General features: G+C 40.7%; 1 protein-coding gene across 3 annotated transcripts in view; it reads right to left on the bottom strand.

Moving 5' to 3' along the window:
* The window catches only part of NELL1 (neural EGFL like 1), an 867,563-nt gene that overhangs the window by 447,477 nt on the left and 400,975 nt on the right, over positions 1–19,111 (bottom strand). For all 3 annotated transcript variants that reach the window (XM_027115178.1, XM_027115177.1, XM_027115176.1), the window contains one exon: positions 9,413–9,538. In XM_027115178.1, the coding sequence (XP_026970979.1) occupies positions 9,413–9,538 (126 nt within the window). The remainder of the gene's footprint in view (positions 1–9,412; positions 9,539–19,111) is intronic.

Here is a 19,111-nt window from a genome sequence, read left to right on the forward strand (position 1 = left end):
GATGGATTTCTGATAAAGTTATCCTTGGTCTTAACAAAGGACTCTAGGAAGGAAATCCTCTTTTCCCTTATGACTTTGGGACATTGTTAAACTGAGATAGGATGCATGGGGTTGCCTCAGCCATTCTGAGACCTGGAAGGGAGTCAGATCAAGTTTCAAACTATCACGATGAAAACAGCAAAGTAAAAGGTTAGAAACAATCTGTGTCACTGATAATGTCATGGAGCAGCTGAATTAACTAACTCTAGAAACACTGTCCTAGACGTTTTGTTATAAGAGAATAAATTTATCATTTAAGCCGGTAGAGTTGGGTTTTTCTTAAGTCATTCTTTAAGCTAAAATCATCTGAACCGATGTACTTACACCGTCTCACTTTATCCTTCAACAACTCCATGAAAGTGTACAGAGGACACTGATGAAGAAGCAGAGAACTTTAACGGTTTTCTAATTTACAAAGTAAAAAGGTGGCACTGCCGAAGCTTGCAACAAGTTGAATTTATACACCAGTTTGTACACCAGATTTCAACCATGAGAACGTATAGCTTTCATTCGGCTCAAGAATAAGTAATGTATATTTTCAATACTCTTACATAAAGGAAACATAATCCAAAGATACTTCGCTATATCTTAGACAAGTGTGGAAACAGCTAAACATATATGCATTTACCAAATCTTTAAGATGGAAATAAAGAATACATGATAGCTTGCTGGGTTATTAAAGAGAAATGCCCATTCATTGTGTCGACTCAAATGTGGATATAAGCAGGGCTGCAAGGCTGGCCTCAACAGTGTTGTAAGTGCTAAAGCATCCTTAATCAAACCCCTTTATGTGAAAGCTTAATTGTCATTCTGCATGCACAACTCCAACAATGGAGTATACAGAAACACTAACAAGCCTTTTACGATGAATTGGAGTCAAAGGCAACACAGTTCTTAATAGGTTTGTGCACAAACACCCTGGGGGCAAGATCCATCGCTTATGCTAGTTGGTCTGCAGCAGTTAATGTGGTTCAGATCCTTTACAATATGTGCTGATAAAAAAACAAAAACCGAAAAACCAAACACAAACAAACAAACAAAAACCTCTCAGTTAAACCCAACAAGGAAGCCAAACACCAGACAAATCTTTCATCCTAAAATATCGAGGGATATGCCCTTTGATATCCTCCCTAAGACATATTTCCTGGCTTTAATAAACCTTAGCACTATTTTAACACTACTGTTGCTAAATGGAGTAAGTTTCTGGTCTTTGGCTTTTCCAGGACTACATATGGAAAACTAAAATTGGCCCGGAAAACCAAATATTCTATTAATTTTCACTCCATGAACCCTGTTTAGAGGGGTCTCTCAATTTTTCCCTGTTTTCTCCTTTTGTTAACTTTTTTGTTTTGTTTTGTTTTGTACCTGTGAAAACAGATGATGGGCAGAGAAGCCCAGTCACAAATTTGTACGTGCAAGTAACGTAGCTTTCTATAATTTCTTCGTTTCAACTTAATGAATGGTTCTGAACTCCTATTCTTCTGCACTAGTGGGGTAGTGAAAATGTCTCAGTCATTTTAAGGATTCTTTGCTTTCATCTGTCTGTGTCATGGTTCTAGGAGATTCCAAGTAATCAAGACACTTGCAGAGAGACATCAGTCTGGTCCTTGGCCCGTGGAACACACAGGTCACCATGGCGATGTCCCATTTATCTTTAAGGGCTCTTTGAGTCATCGTAACAGTCAGGACACAATTGAAGATTCGGGACCTCCCCATGAGACCCTACCTACAGAGCATCCCACAGCCATTCTCTCCCCAGAGTCTTATACACATCCCAGAAGGCAGCCTTGGAGGCAGAGCCCTTCCCTCCAGAAACCATCCAAATCTCTGCTTTAATTACCTTCTGCCACCATGTCACCCACCACCCATTCAAAGGAATCCTTTTCTAGTCTACAATATAGAGGGCAATTCTTCTCTCTGATTCCAACCCCACCCCAATATTCCCTCCAAACTCTAACCATCTCTGCTCTACAAAGGCAAGAGCTCTCAACCATGACTGCATATTAGAATCACTTGGACGTTTAAACAAAAACACTGAAGCCAGGTCACAACCCCAGACCGAATGAAAATCAAAGCCTCAAGGGGTAGATCCCAGGTATCGACTTTTTAAAATTCATGTCCTAAGTGATTCTAATCTGAGATGAGAGTTGAGACCCTCTGCCCTAAAGGGTTAGAATTTTGGAATCCTACTTTGGTACTTTCACATCCCTCCTCTGGAGGGGGAGGAAGGTGACAAAGTCTTTCTAAATAAAGGGAAGAAAAAATGAATATACCAGGCAAACAAATCAAAACAAAAGGCAAATGCCTCCAAAGAACATCAGAGTTTTTAACTGGGTTTTGAAATATCCAAAGGTACAAGGCTTATTTTGACTTTTCTTATTCAATATATCAATATATGTAGTCTGTTATCTTTAATAAAGTGTTTTGCATTCTAAAGCATTTGACAGAGCATTTCCCACTAAAGTAAAAGTAGTCTACAGGTCCATGACTGGAATTTTATTCTTATGTCTGTATCACCTCTTGACTGAGAGGCAAGTAATTAGAACTTGCACCTTTTATGATGCCAGATAGTCAAAAGTATACCAGAGCAAATGTGTCCAAAACAAGCACACACTATGTGCTTGAAAGATAAGGATAATCAATGCATAATTTTCTTCTGTGCTCAATCAAGGTGGAGGATTTTCTACTTTAGCTCCATTTCATATGGCCCTGCTCAATGAGAAAACATCAGGTATCTCATATTTGAAATGTTCTGTATCTCATCGACCTTAGTAGGAAAACATCTTCCAGAAAACTAGTGTCAAATTTCTTTTACATCTTTTAAACTGTTATCTCACATCTTTCATTATGTGGTACTTAACTTAAACCATTCAATTAATAGACTATTATATCTAACTTTAACTAAGCTTACTTGATTTCAAATACATACTTCCTTCAAGCTCTCTTCCATGCCAGTATCAAAAAACATAAAAAAATCTCTTAGCAAGAGAATGGAAATCACATATGATATTTGTTATCTCACTTGTTCCCTTTATTTCTTACCTTTACGGAAAGTTTTTGGCATAAAAATGGGTGCTTACCCACTACTGTCAAGTACCTGTCTTACTGCTGCATGCTTTGATCATAAATCACAAGTATCCTCCTTTAAGGCTTCCTGAGTATTCAAAGGTAATGTCTTATCAAACAACCTAAACACAGGGAGTTTAACTGGGGATAAATGAAAGTCAGGGACCAATAAATCAAGCAGCTTGACCATTTCAAAAATCAAAGGCTCCAGGGAAGAGGAAAGGACTCCCCAACCTCAATTTTCGATACTCCTCCAGCTTCAAAATTCATAAAAAAGTAAGGGCAACTCAGGGATCTCTTACAGAACAGAAAGTGATTTAGAATCACACACAAATTCCAAGGCCAAAAACTCCCCCAGTGACAAAGGTCCAATGTTTTCGATTTCACCAACAGAAATGTTCCTAGAAAAGAGCATGGAGCCTCATACAAATTACACAGTTATGTCAGGGAACCCCAGCCATCACAGTAATGATTAAGTTATAGCACATTTTAAAATTCTAGGTGACTATTTTCAATGTTGAATCCTCAGAACTTTTATTATCCCGCGAGATACGACTTTTTCACTTTTTAACCAGAAAAAATGTAGGAAAGAGGTAACATTTCTTTTCTGTTTGATATATTGTCTTTCCTCTCCTTTCTCAAAGAACTGTTGTTACAGCATAGAACTGGGAAGGGCAATTTTGGGGATCCTTCTCTGGAACTTGTCAAGGACCAACACTATAGGATGTGAAATACCCAGTACTTAACTAAACCCCACTAAGACTTTAAAGAGGGATTGATTTGGTAAACTTGGAACATATTTGATGGTGAATGCACATTTGAGTTTTCTCAGCTGAAGATCTTGCCTAACCATGAAATTCCTGGGCAAAGAGGTCATTTGTCACTAATGTCTTTGGCCATATTTCCTAACACTCATGACAGACACTAATTGTATATTGGACACATAAATGAATGAATGAGTGAGTGAGTGAATGAATGAGTGAATCCGTCATTCAATAAATCAATGTACCACCAAAGCTCATATGTCTTCTTTAATTATACGCTCACTCATTTTTGGTTGAATGGAGATTTTCTATATGACTACTAACTTCTAAAATGTTAGCACCAGAGTAAATGACAAACTAAAAAAAAAGGAGAGAAAAAAATGGCCCAATGTACTTTGAAAACCAACTGAACAGTGGCAGTAGATACTAACTGATTTGGGACAGAGACTAGAATGATCTTTGGAAATAAGAATGTCAATAATGAGAAATGCCATGTCAGGAACTCATGGCAGACAAAAGGATGTCTTCAGGCCTGTCAATTTCTCCTAGCAAATTTCTTCTGGAAACAAAGCATCTGAAAAGACATCTTACAGTGGCAGATATCTGTTATATACCTCATTTATTACATAGACTACTAACCACTTGGGGGAAGAAGTCTTCTTTGCCAATAAAGAAATGACAGAAATTAAAGGTGTGGACCTGCTTATCTTGTAAAGAGCACATTTGGCCTGACAGGCTTATTTTTTTCAGGACACCAAGGTAAAGGTCAGAGTTCCAGCTTACTATGGAAACGTCTAGTGGAGGACCTTGAATCTGGTCTAGAGGAGAAATGACCATCAGGAAGGATGCTTGTCTCTTACCTCTCCACATTCCCATCAATATTCCATATTCCCATTCACATCTCATCTATATTCCCAAATTTCTACTTTACATGCGCGCTAACATGCCTTGGTAAACTCCAATAGCTCCTCTTGGCTTGCAAAAACATTCCAAATGCTCATCCTGACAATCAAACACCCTTTTCTTACTGCGTTTTGCTTGAACTTCTATCATAGCACTCAGTACAATGTGTTTAATATCATCATTTTTTGAGACTACATTCCCCATCACATTGTGAACTGTGACTCAAAAATAAGGTGACTTTAATCAACAGCTCTTCATGTCAATGGACACAAAATTTGTTAAGAATCTACTGTGTCATTTGCTATGGTATTTATTAGCACCATTCACCAAATACGTCTAATTGTCAAAACTAGGTACATGGTAGGAAGGCCTTTCCTCTTCTCCTTGTAGTTGTTTGAGGACTGGTAACTAGTTACAGCTAGTCAATGAGTTGTAGGTCAAAGGGATTTGGTTAGACTATATTTTGGCTGATACAAGATGCTCTAGGCTCTCTTTTCCCTGTCTTGGTGACTAGCAATGTTCACAATAGTGACTATTCCATCAGCTTACATCCCAAAGTCATTATGATAAGCAGAGCACCACTCCTGTTGACCAGTGAAACACATGAGCAACAAACAAAACCTGATTATTTTAAGTCACTCATATTTGAGGTTGTTACTGCAGAACAGCCTAACCTGACTGATACAAGGGCCATGATAAATGTTTTCACACATATTATCTGATGTTCACAGTAACCTATAGGTACAACAGATATGAGCAATGTTTTACAAGTGAGATTTAGAGAAGTAAACAATTAGCCCAGGGTCAAGCAGCTTTATTCATTCCCTCATTCAATACTTATTGAGCACTGCCCTGTGCCGGGCTATATTCTAAGTAGCCAAGGTAGAACTGTCCTAAGGCAGAACAAGCCTGTTGAATAAAAAAAAAACAAAGTCAAAAGTTTGGGTGGCCACCTCCTAAAGGACAAGGATGGAAATGGTACAAGATAAAGTCAGAGAGGCAGAAAGGAAAAAAGTCACATAGGGTTTTAAATCAAAATAAGGAGAATTAATTTGATTTTCTGAGAAATGGAAAACTACGAGAGATCTTTAGAAAGTCCTGGTTTTACAAGTTTGCCCTCATCACTCTGTGAATAGAGAGTTACAGTAGAGCAAGCCTGGAGCAGCAGGTCCAGAATGGTAATCACTGAGGACGTCTCGTAGTTTGGTAGTAGAGGATATGGACGGAAATGGATGAAGTGGACGGACTTAGGACAGCGTGTGGAGGGTAGATTCAACAAGTCTGATGTACAGACTGAAAGTGGAGGGACAAGAGAAGGAAAGCAATCAAGTATCACCCGTAGCTTCCTGGCTTGAAAAACTAGATAGATGGTGCTTTCATTTGCTGAGATGCAGAAAATTGGAAGAGAAGCAGGTTTGCAGAGGTGGAAGGAAATCCAGAGTTCTATCTCATACATGTTAATATGAAATGCCTATTAAATACCTATGTGTAGATGTCAAGTTGAATATATGATTCAGAAGCTCAGGAGAAAGACTGGAACTGGATAGAAACTTAGGAGTTATTAACATAGAGATGCTGTAATGTCATAATACTGAATGGAGGCATCTGAAAAGACGATATGGATGAATAAGAGAAAAAGGTCCAGGGCAGGGCTCTACAGTACTGTAACCTTTAAGATATCAGCAGAGGGAGAAGAATAGCTAGGGACACTGGGAAGGTGTGACTGGTGACATAGAAGGAAAATCAGGAAATACATTGTCTCAGAAGTGAATAAAAGAATGTGCTTAAAAAAGGAAGATGTAGTCAGCTTTGCTAAATGCTGCTGAGAGGTCACAAGAGGTAAGAAGGTTAGACTGAACAAAATGGAGCTCATGGTTGACCTTGATAAATGTACTGTCTGTCAAATGGTGCATCTGGAAGACTTAGTGGGAGTGGATGAAGAGGGTGTGTGAGGCAAGTACATGTAAGGAAGGCAGTAACCCCTGACGATGCAATTAAGACGTTTGCTATGAACAGAAGCAGAAAAATGGGCAGTATATAAGAAGAATTCTGGGATCAATGGAAGTTTTTTTTTAAGAAAAATATCTTATCCCCAATTCTATGACCTATGGGAGCAGTCCAAAAGCCCTCACTGAGATTTCTGACACTCCTGAGAGGAGGCCGTGGTGACTGTGATTGTTGCATTCATGTCTGTATAAGTGTACTTTGGGTGGCAGGGAAAGGATCGGAATGGTTACCTCTGCCCCTGAGGTCACGATATCCTATACACACACGTACCATTTCCCTCACTGTCCCTCATGTTAACCTGCATTCACTGGGGTCAGAACGGGGAGGGTCTCACCCAGTCTTCAAGGTGGCAGATTTTGCTGGAAGTTAGAGGGTCATGAGGAAGACTCGCCCTGCATACTGTACAGCAAAACCACCACAACAAAACCCCTCACACTAAATATTCCTACCCTTAAAAGTCCCTTCAGCCATCCTTTCACTGAGCAGTTTTCATTGACCCCTGTCCTCCACAGCACCCAGCCTTCTGCTCTCTGGCTGGTTCCTCTCTCTCCTCCCTCTTTTATTTCTCTCTTTTGTTCTAACTTTTCTATTCTCTCTCAGACAAAATACATGCACAAACAAAACAAAAAGTTTCCCTGCAGAACTACTTACTCTTTGTTTTTTTTGGATGGTGTACCCACTGATAATCATACACTTGCCTTTTACTCCAAACAACACATTTCTCTTTCTAAAAGTAACTCTGGAGCTAGTTCTTAAAATACTACATTTTCCATCTGGTTGCATATATACTGTACAAACTACCAGGCAGAGCACCTGTCCTTAAGAGGCTTTCAACAAGCACCAGCTCTTGTCTTCCTCCTTCAGTGAAGAAAATAAGAGCCGAGGTGCTACGTATTCTGATATAATTTCAACAAGGCCTTTCCACCCAGCAGTGCCTTAATCAGGTCTGAGTTGCATGATACGGTGCCTCTGTGTTGGGAGATGATCCACTGCCTTTGCCTCATGTTAGGGTTAACATAAGTCAGGACCTGGACAGACCACTGAGAACAGAACAAGACTCATCTGTAATAGCACAGATTTTTAGACTATATTTGTTTACAGGTCCAAAAGAGTTTTGCCCCCTTAAAATGTTTGGATCACAGCATAATGTTTATGAAGTCTCTTTTTTCTCTGGGAATTTTGTAATAATACATAAAAGACAGGTAAACAATATTTGGTCTACTGCAGGAGTCAGAATCTTGCATCAATCTGAAATCCTTTAGCCAAAGAACAGTAACGTAAAAATATACAACAATCAATGGCAAAAGTATCTGGACATACAAACATGCTTCTCAAACTTTTATAACTTTTTACACCTCTGAAAAGGCCATTCAAAATAAAATATATTGGGGCTTCCCTGGTGGCGCAGTGGTTAAGAATCCACCTGCCAGTGCAGGGGACACAGGTTCGAGCCCAGGAAGATCCCATATACCGTGGAGCAACTAAGCCCGTGTGCCACAACTACTGAGCCCACGTGCCACAACTACTGAAGCCCACACGCCTAGAGCCCATGCTCCACAACAAGAGAAGCCACCGCAATGAGAAGCCCACATACCGCAACGAAGAGTAGCCCCCACTCGCCACAACTAAAAGCAAGCCCACGTGCAGCAATGAGGACCTAACGCAGCCAAAAATAAATAAATTTTTTAAAAATTAAAATAAAATAAAATATATTAAGAGTGGAATTCCACTGTGAGTGAAAATAAATTTTAAAATTTTTAAATAAATTAAAATAAATGAATTAATTTAAAAAGAAATCATTTTTTATATATCAGTCATTAGGACAAAGAGAAAGATGCCAAGAGTCAGAGAAATATACAGCATGACTGAAATCGTGTATTCAGGGAGCACCTTCCTTACAGGTTACAGATTGGGCATTTAAAGACATTTCATCCAAGAGAAGAAAGACTCAGAATCTTCTACTACCCTTAACCAATTTACCGTTCCTGTCTCTGTGTTCGTGATTTGAATGATAATGGAACCCCAAACCAAATGCCCACCAAGCCAGCACTGCTCACACAGAGGCAGTGACCACCATCCATGGAGTTCCAGTTTTGTATTCACAGCCCAGTGATAAAGGGAAGAAGAGGGACAAAACTGACAATAAGCATATGTTAGTGAAAAGTCTTGACTGGCTCCCATATACCCAATCCGTGCCCACCAGATACTCTCGCTCCTGCTTTAAATTTAACCTCTTACCTTTTCCAACGAGAACAAAGTACATTTTCTCACATAAAAACACATTTCACCTTGATGGAAGGAAAACAGTTTGATACTTTTCTCAATTTGGAACTGATGTCTCTCTCTAAGTCCTTCAGTGTTACCATAGGCAACTGGGTCTTCAATTTCAAATCATATACCCATGCACGCACGCACACACACAGAGACAGAAATACTGGGAGTGGAAATAAATTAGGCCGACAAAATTTCTCTTATTATCACTTCATTCCTAAAAAGTTGATGATAAGATAATGCAAGAGAAGAACTAGTTAGTTGAAAATAGTACTTAGTGTACTTAGAGCTAAATGTAATGACACAGATACGGCACAGAGAAGGACTGAATCAGAAAAGCAACATTGCTTCTTAATGCTCACCGGTACAAGAGAAGTCATCCACGCGAATGTATCCTGGGACACAGTCACAGCGATATAACCCAGGCAAGTTGACACACACAGTGTTGGCATGACAGTAATGCATCTTAGCCGCACACTCATCAATATCTGAAGGAGAAAAAAAAAGAAGCAATATCACGGTTAGTCAGATGGTTGAACCGGAATGTAATCATCTTACAATGAAATTAGAAAAAGCGAATGCCCATTGAAGCCAAGAGAAAAAGCAAGATGTGTTAAACACAAAAGCTTAAGTGCAAATTCAGCTGATGCAGAAGATTCCATCTTAAACTGAAAATATTTCTAGAAAGATGCATGGTGGGACGCAACAGTGAAGAACCGAAGTATGAAGACTGAATATGTTATTAGTAATCTCTAACCAAGAAAGACGCTTGTTTTAAATGTCCAAAATCAAGGAGTTCTGTGTCCAGGCATTGATACCAATGAATATTTATTAGGTGTCCACTGTACATGGTGTTGCTTTTACCAGAGAGAGAAAGGGAATCGAGCCCCTCTCTGCTTGTTTTTCTTACTAACACATGCTTTAATCCATCTGTTACAAAATGGTGGTGCAGCCACTTTCTCCCACATTGTACTGTGAATACAGACTGCAGCTACTGTCTAATGCAAATTAATGTCTTTCACCCCTTAACCTGGAGATGCATCCCATGTCAAAGAATAATGGGCTGATTCAACAAAAAAGATCTTTTCTCTTTGGAATGGAGATCAGAGCACCACCTGCTTTCTCATAAAAAGTTCATGGTAAGAATTAAGATAACCTACAACCTTAAGTAAAGAGTTTAGTATTTTCTGGAATTTATGTTTTCAAAAATGGCTTTACAGCACCCTACAGATTCAATGCAATCCCTATCAAACTACCAATGGCATTTTTCACAGAACTACAACAAAAAATTTCACAATTTGTATGGAAACACAAAAGACCCTGAATAGCCAAAACAATCTTGAGAAAGAAAAATGGAGCTGGAGGAATCAGGCTCCCAGACTTCAGACTACACTACAAAGCTACAGTCATCAAGAGAGTATGGTACTGGCACAAAAACAGAAATATAGATCAATGGAACAGGACAGAAAGCCCAGAGATAAACCCACACACATATGGTCACCTTATCTTTGATAAAGGAGGCAAGAATATACAATGGAGAAAAGACAGCCTCTTCAATAAGTGGTGCTGGGAAAACTGGACAGCCCCATGTAAAAGAATGAAATTAGAACACTCCCTAACACCATACACAAAAATAAACTCAAAATGGATTAGAGACCTAAATGAAAGGCCGGACACTATAAAACTCTTAGAGGAAAACATAGGCAGAACACTCTATGACATAAATCACAGCAAGATCCTTTTTGACACACCTCCTAGAGAAATGGAAATGAAAACAAAAATAAACAAATGGGACCTAATGAAACTTAAAAGCTTTTGCACAGCAAAGGAAACCATAAACAAGACGAAAAGACAGCCCTCAGAATGGGAGAAAATATTTGCAAACGAAGCAACTGACAAAGGATTAATCTCCAAAATATACAAAGCAGCTCATGCAGCTCAATATCAAAAAAACAAACAACCCAATCCAAAAATGGGCAGAAGACCTAAACAGACATTTCTCCAAAGAATATATCAGATAGCCAACAGACACATGAAAGGATGCTCAACATCACTAATTATTAGAGAAATGCAAATCAAAACTACAATGACATATCACCTCACACTGATCAGAATGGCCATCATCAAAAAATCTACAAACAATAAATGCTGGAGAGGGTGTGGAGAAAAGGGAACTCTCTTGCACTGTTGGTGAGAATGTAAATTGATACAGCCACTATGGAGAACAGTATGGAGGTTCCTTAAAAAACTAAAAATAGAACTACCATAGGACCCAGCAATCCCACTACTGGGCATATATCCTGAGAAAAACCACAATTCAAAAAGAGCCATGTATCACAATGTTCATTGCAGCTCTATTTACAATAGTCAGGACATGGAAGCAACCTAAGTGTCCATCAACAGATGAATGGATAAAGAAGATGTGGCACATATATACAATGGAATGTTACTCGGCCATAAAAAGAAATTTTGCTTTACGGAAGAGTGGATATCATGAAAGTCAAGAGGAAAAATGTTTCAAGAAAAGAGTAATGGTCAGTTTTGTCACGTGATGCTGAGAAAGTTGAATAAGATAGAAAGAGAATTAACCATTGGATTTGGCAAGAAGTTCACTGCTGCCCTTGGCCTGGTAAGAGTAGTTTGGGGAAAGTGGCTGGCAAAGCCTGACTGGAGTCAATTAAAGAAAGAATGAAAGATGAAGGAGACAGAGAAACAAGGCAAACTTTTTGAGATATTTTGTCATCAAGAGAAGAAAAACTGAAGCAGTAGCTCTAGGGAGACTCGATGATGAAAGACAGTCTTGTTTAAAGACTCTCTCGTGATGGAAAAGATCACAGTGAGTTTACACGCCATTGGGAATGATTCAACACTAGTGAAGAAAATTGACAGTATAGAAGAGAGAACAGATCTTTGCAGAAGTCAAGTCCTGGGGAGGCAAGAGGAGTTGTGTTCCAGTCCACAGATGGAGGAAGTCATCTTTACAACAAGAATGAAACCAAGAGATAAGGGAAGAGGTGGAGATAAGTTGGCATATTGGGTGGTGGAAAGATGAAGTAGTTCTCCTTTACTTGTTTTTTATTTCCTCAGTGAAACGAGAAGAAAGAGAACTAGGAGACGAAGGAGGTATCGGGTGTTTAAGGAAAGGGGAAAAGTTATGAAATAATCATTTTGGAAAGAAGGAAAGAGAATTTACTATAGAGTATACTAGGTGGCTGCAGAGGCATGTGTGGTTTGTGGCCATAAATATTAAGTGAGAGCAGTCAGCATGGCCATGTGTTTTTTTTCCTGTCTCATCCAGATATCTGGGGTAGGGGCAGGGTACTTGGAAAGTTAGGTGTACCCAGAGATGAGTTTTTAAACAAACAGGATGGATAAAAAGAGAAATAAGGGAACTGAGGTTGCAAAAAAAAAGAGCTGATGATAATGAGATGCCAAGGAACCTCATCTATTAAGGACAGAAGTGACGACAGTAAGATGGATGTAGACAGTTGAAATGTACTGCCCAGATCTCTCCTCACAGCTGAAGAACTTATTCCCCCAGCTGCCTGAAGTACCGCCTGCTAACGATCTTCAGCTGTTAGCCTTTTAGGAAAACTGTCCTTGACTGAATCGAGCTGCCTTATCCTTAGTTACACTGCCGTCCTCAGGACAACCTTCAGTGGAGGCTGGTTCTCCTTTACCCCAACTCAAGGTAAGTGTAAAGGACTCCCAGGTTCAGAGAACTCATTGAGATGAGCTAAATCCGCCCTCTGCCCAATCCTGTATCTTTCCCTTCCCCCATATATGTTCACCCCTACAGCACTCCCTAACAAACTTCCTGCATGCCAGTCTCCATCTCAGAGTTTGCTTCCTAAGTGAACCCTAACTGCAGCAGGAATCCTGATGGAGGCAAGGAACTATGCCAGTGAGAGTACTGGAGCGTGTGAGCTGGAAAGCTAGGAGATGGAGTTATAGAGTAATGTGCTTGACATTAAGAGTTCAAAGGCGATTTCGTTGATTACAAGGTCTTTCATATGACTATGTGAGAGTAGAAGAATCGATCATTGTAAGTGAGAGACTAGGACACCAAGAAAAGCCAGGTATAGGAAGGGGCTAGTCAGCATTAGTACTGTTCATCCAGTATTACCAGTTTTCCTCTTCCTGGGCACATAATACAACTGTACTTCCCCATCCTCTTCAAAATTAAGCATGGCTATATGACAAAGTATGAATCTGAGCAGGGGCATACCACCCCGGGGTGGAAAGATTAAGGGCTAGCATCAGGCTTAACGCATTTCCTTCTTTCTTTTTTGGAAAGTATGGGAGCACAGAGATGAAGTCTCTTTCAGCCTGGCTCCCTGAATGAGGAGCAGGTCACCAGACCAGCATGATGGACACGTTTCATGACCTAGAAATATGCTTTTGTTAGTTTAAGCCACTGAGCCTATTCTGACTAGTACAAAGAATGACCACGAGAAACATCTCAAAGAAGATCATTAAGCTTGACCTTGAAAGATGAACAGAAATTCAGCTTAGAGATTGGAGGTGAGGAAACAGAAGGGAAACTACAGGAGCTAAACTTTTTGTCATTGCAGAGTTAGAAAGGGAGAGGACCATTTAGTCTGTACGTTCAAAGAACACTAATTAGCCCTCTACTACACTTTGAGGCAGAGTGATGAACAAAACTCCATCATGGACCTCATAGCCTGGCAAGACACTGAGCAGAACTTATATGTTCTACCGATAATGTGAGATCAATTCATGGGGATTTGACCTAGTCTGAGAGGTTCAGAGAAGGATTCTCTACGGAAGTGATTGCTCATCCAAGACCTGAAATAGAAATGAAACAGGTGAAGGGGAGGTGAATAACATACCAGATAGAGAAGAATAAGAAGAATTCGTTAGAGGAGGCAACTTTGCCTAGTTGAAGAGAAACTGGAAAGATGAGCTTGGGCCAGACCCTGCTGGGTCCTGGAGGCCACGTAAAGGAGCCTGGGCTTTAATCACGGTGGTGACACAGTCCAATTTCTGTTCTCAAAATATCACTCGGCTGTAGTGAAGAGAGTGGATTGGAGCAGGGCCAGCTGAAGGCTAAGTCACACTGGTATTTTACTCACAGAGATGCAGCCACACTGAACTCATTCTGTACTGCTAGGATGCCCAGCCATTTTTTAAGATGAGAAACTAGTCAGGACTTGCCTCAGAGGCAATTCAATCTTCCACCCATGGGCCACAGCTGCCAACCAGGCTGCTGATGGCAATGACTGTTTCTCTGTCATGGACCCTTGTCAGCTCCTCCCAGAGAGAAACTCCTGACTCATCTCCCTCAGGCCACTGCATAACTGCTGAGAGCTGTCTGCCTCATCTAGATTTGAAGGAGTTACTTGGCCATAACAAGTTTATTTTGATTCAAACAACTAAGCTATCTCCTTGTTTCATAGGATGCCAAGGCCCTGAGTAAAAATATTTTCAAAAATCAGAAAGGGGATGTTAGGAAACCCCAGAGAGAATTTCTCACATACGTTTATCCAACCCTTGCTCTCTGCGAGTCACCTAGGACCCCATGGCCACACATCCCTGCCACTCTGCTGATGTGTCTTTGAGTTGCTTTTGTTTTCAATTCATACCATTGGTAATTCCAGCCCTTGCATATCTAATAATGCTCTGGTACCAGTCCAGAAAGAGGAAGAACCAAAGTAAGGCAGAAAAGTTGACAAATGTACCAGGAAATTAAACTGTCACAACCTTATCTTTGTTGCTTATCTTCTATCACACAAACAGCAGATATAAAAATCAGTTCCTGGTAAAAATGAGGGTAGGGAGAGAAAAAGTGTTGAGAGTCATCGGTTAGGTCCCTTGAGACAAGAGGATGGAAGAAAGTAAGGAACTGACAATTCCCCTAGTTTGAGGATGGGGACAGGGGATGGAGGGGAGACACATCTGCCTAAGAAAGATTGCCTCTCCATCCTCAGGGGAAGGCACAAGCCTGGAGACAGTTTCAAGAGGATTCAAGAGTGCTTCACAAGCAAGTCTGGTTATGCAGAGAATCAAAACAGAATTAACATCTTCAGAGACCTGGGATAGCCTGAGAAAATCTTGAGACATAGAAAACAACTGAGATTTTTCAAAACGAGCCTAGGACAAATGCTTTTTGTTCACAGACAAAAGATCCTAAAAGGTCATGAATAGTTACCCCAAAAAAAGAAAGAAACAAACAAACAGAACTCCCCAATTAAAGAATGACCTGATGCTCAGAGAGAGAAACTGAGTGAGCCCAAAGCAATGAGCGTTTTTTTCTTTTTTTTAATATATAAATTTATTTATTTATTTTTGGCTGCGTTGGGTCTTCGTTGCTGCGCGCGGGCTTTCTCTAGTTGCAGCGAGCGGGGGCTACTCTTCGATGCGGTGCATGGGCTTCTCATTGCAGTGGCTTCTCTTGGTTGCAGAGCACGGGCTCTACGCGCACGGGCTTCAGTAGTTGTGACATGCGGGCTCAGTAGTTGTGGCTCGCAGGCTCTAGAGTGCAGGCTCACTAGTTGTGGTGCACGGGCTTAGTTGCTCCACGGCAGGCATGTGGGATCTTCCTGGACCAGGGCTCAAACCCGTGTCCCGTGCATTGTCAGGTGATTCTTAACCACTGTGCCACCAGGGAAGTCCCACAATGAGGTTTTTAAATATAAGCCTGAAAAGCCATCTGACTTTTGCCCAGGTGGTGATGGTGCTTTGCCTAAAGCAGGTCCCTCTCTCAAGCAATGGTCCTTTCCAGTCTCATATTTACCCAAAAGCCAGAAGACAAGAAGAGGCAATGTCTGAGACTGAACTTCAAAGGAGAAGTTGAACACACTGAAGGCCAGGCTCAATCTAAAGGTTTGGATCAGTCTAGCAAGAATTTCTAAGAACCACAGTTAAGCTGACTACCAGAAGGATGAATGGATAAAAATTTTAAAACATATCATTAAGCACAGTATGATACCAAAATGAATAAGAGGCTAATAGTTGCTAATCTCAAAAGGTAAAACTAGGAACAGCCCCTAACACCTGGTTAATAACCAGCAGCTGTCATTTCAATATATGAGACACTATGCTAGGTACTCCACAGGTAGCATCCCATCACCCCATTTATTCCACTTGACTACTTACTATAGGAGAAAGATACCCCATGTCAAGATGAGGAAACCAAGGCTCAGAGATTATTAGATCACTTGTCCAAGGCATAAAGTCAGTAAGCCTAAGACCCTGGGTTTGAATCCACAGTCTCCCTTCAAAGTTGGCATTGATTTCACTGGGCCAGTTTTAGCCCTCCGTAACTTTTCGATCCTGTGACTATGTTACACGTGACTGATGCCATCACAAAGTGTATGGAAACAGGCAGATCTCCAAATTCTATGTCCATGTGCAATACTGTTCATGACATTTGTTTTGTATTACACTCTCTGTTAAAATAGTAAAGCTGTACTGTGCATCACCGCTTCTGTGGCTCTTTTATAATAAATCCTAACACTTTCAAATTTTAGACTCCAGAGATCCAGGACCCCAAAACAGGTGATAGCATTCTGCTCTGAGCTGGAACCCTTGACACAACCTTAACTCAGGATGCTTACGACTACTGAAGGCCCCCTGTACGATTAGAAACTAGTGACAAAGGGGCCTGGGTCTTTTATTAAATATTGTTAGAGAAACACCTATAAACCCCACTGCCGTATATATCAGCTGAGTATAATGGGGCTCAGATTGTGATTCCTTCTTATAGATTGCTTGTCACCTTTGAAATATCAGTGCTTGTCCTCTGTTGGTCTTCTGGGGTAATAAAAATACATGATTTATGTCCCTTCCCAGGAAAATAAAGTAGTTTGTTTTCGTTTTAAGAAGGTACGCCTATGGACTTTCAAGTGAAATCTGATGTGGCATGATTCTTCACATATCACCAGCGTCCATCTGCATAAGACTGTTCAGAACAAACAGAGCTGAATTTGGCATCGTCGTCATTAAATTAGAGTGTAGAGCTTGGGTAGCAAAGATAGAAGCAAATGCAAAGAATTCTCTAAATAAAACAGTGTGATCTACTCAGACTTGTTACATAAGAATTTCCTAGAAAAAAGCAGCCCAGAGAGGGTTGGATGCAGAGAGTGGGGCGAGGGGGGAGTAGGGGGAGAAGTTATGCCCCTCCCTGTGCACATTTAAAAATGAAACAGAGTGAACAAAGAAAATCAATATTTATTGAGACTGTGCTCTGTGCCTAGAACTGTGTGCATCTCATTTCATTATCCCCAACCATACAATGGACTGCCATCAGAAACGACATGGAGAGCACCTACAATTTCACCCCAGGTTTCTGTGACTTCAAGAGCACACTTCGGGGCTTCCCTGGTGGCGTAGTGGTTGAGAGTCCGCCTGCCGATGCAGGGGACACGGGTTCGTGCCCCGGTCCAGGAAGACCCCACATGCCACGGAATGGCTGGGCTCGTGAGCCATGGCCACTGAGCCTGCTCGTCCGGAGCCTGTGCTCCGCAACGGGAGAGGCCACAACAGTGAGAGGCCCGCGTACCACAAAAAAAAAAAAAGAGCACACTTCTTCCACTCTGACTGTTGGACACGAGCGCTAGATTGACAGTCAAGAGTCAAGCTCTATTCTTGCTCTTTCTATTAGTTAACCCTAGCACTGGGCACTTCTCTAGACATCAGTTTTCCCATTTATAAAATGGTGAGTTGGATCAGAGAGCATCTAAAGACTTCCCTGGTTCTAAAGTTCTTGACACATTCAGGTGTTTCTGTCCTCACAATTCATCATAAACCCTGCCTCTGTAGCATTACATTCTGGGCCACCTGCTTTCATCCTGTTTCAATGAGCTTGAAGATGTTCCAGATGTCTTTTCCAAGACACAAGTCCTAGAAAATACTACTAAGATGACCTGAATCTTCACACTGTTCCTTGATACCTGTTTCAACTGAGATGGCATCTCCCCAGAAAATGAAGAACAGCCAGGACTAGCAACAGACATTCAAACAAAAGCACAGCTCGGGACAAGCCCTCCAGGGACTAGCAAGATAACTTGCAGAGCAATTCTACCAGACTTTAATCTCCTGACTTTTCAGAAATCATGAGTTATAAAAACATGGTGGCACTGGGATTGATATTAGAACTGTCAGTACTCTCCCAACTGTGTCACACTGGGTATTTTGTAAAGTGAGGGCCTATATGGTCTCTGATTTGAACTTATAAAAATCCAGTGAAGCAGACAAGATATGAATTATTATGACCTCTTTCAATGAGAAAATAAAGACCTAGAGAAGAATTCTGACTTGCCCAAAAGTACACAGATAATCAGTGAGCTGGTAACAGAATCAAGGTCTTCTAACTCTGGAGTTAGTGCTTTATCCAATGTTCCGTGCTTCTCTATAATTATTGTTTTCTTCCTAAAGCAAGGGGAGAGAAATTAAATGCCTATGGAATCAGAAATATAAACCAAATGCCAACAGAAGCCAGGTAGAAGATATACGCGCAAAATATGCCCCTTCCCCCAAATAAATAAGGTATGTATTATTTTTCCTAAAATATAAATCAATCCCTCCCTACCTACCTTTCTCTCCCTTCCCTCCCTCACTCTACCAATCTCTCTCAATCGTTTTCATTTCTCTACTTCCAAGAACAAAGAAATGATTCTTCTCTTACAAGGTAAAAAACACTGTGCAAGGCGAATGATACATGGAAAATGACACTAAACCTCAGTGGCGGAAAGACAGTGGAAGAATTTGAAATGTGATCTTCACTTTACAGATGAGAAACTAGGGCCATAGGAACGGACAGTTAATTGTCTAAGGTCCCATAGCCAGGAGGCGTACCTGGACTGCCGGGATGTGAATTCAGACAGCTTGACTCCAGAGTTTGTACTCATCACTCTGTAGTATTGCCTCCCAGGGACTGTGGGCTAGATCTCTGATCTTTCTAGAGAATTTTCATACCCTAGTATTAATTTAACTTTTTAAAATAGTGCCTCCATTTTTTTTTCAAATATTTTGAACCAAGCAAAACACATCTGCCTATCAGATTCAACTCCAAAATGTCTGTGCCTTGAAGCATGTTA

Source organism: Aethalodelphis obliquidens, unplaced genomic scaffold, assembly GCF_003676395.1.
Source record: "Aethalodelphis obliquidens isolate GAN/ISIS:26980383/991018 unplaced genomic scaffold, ASM367639v1 scaffold14, whole genome shotgun sequence".
Taxonomy (NCBI): domain Eukaryota; kingdom Metazoa; phylum Chordata; class Mammalia; order Artiodactyla; family Delphinidae; genus Aethalodelphis; species Aethalodelphis obliquidens.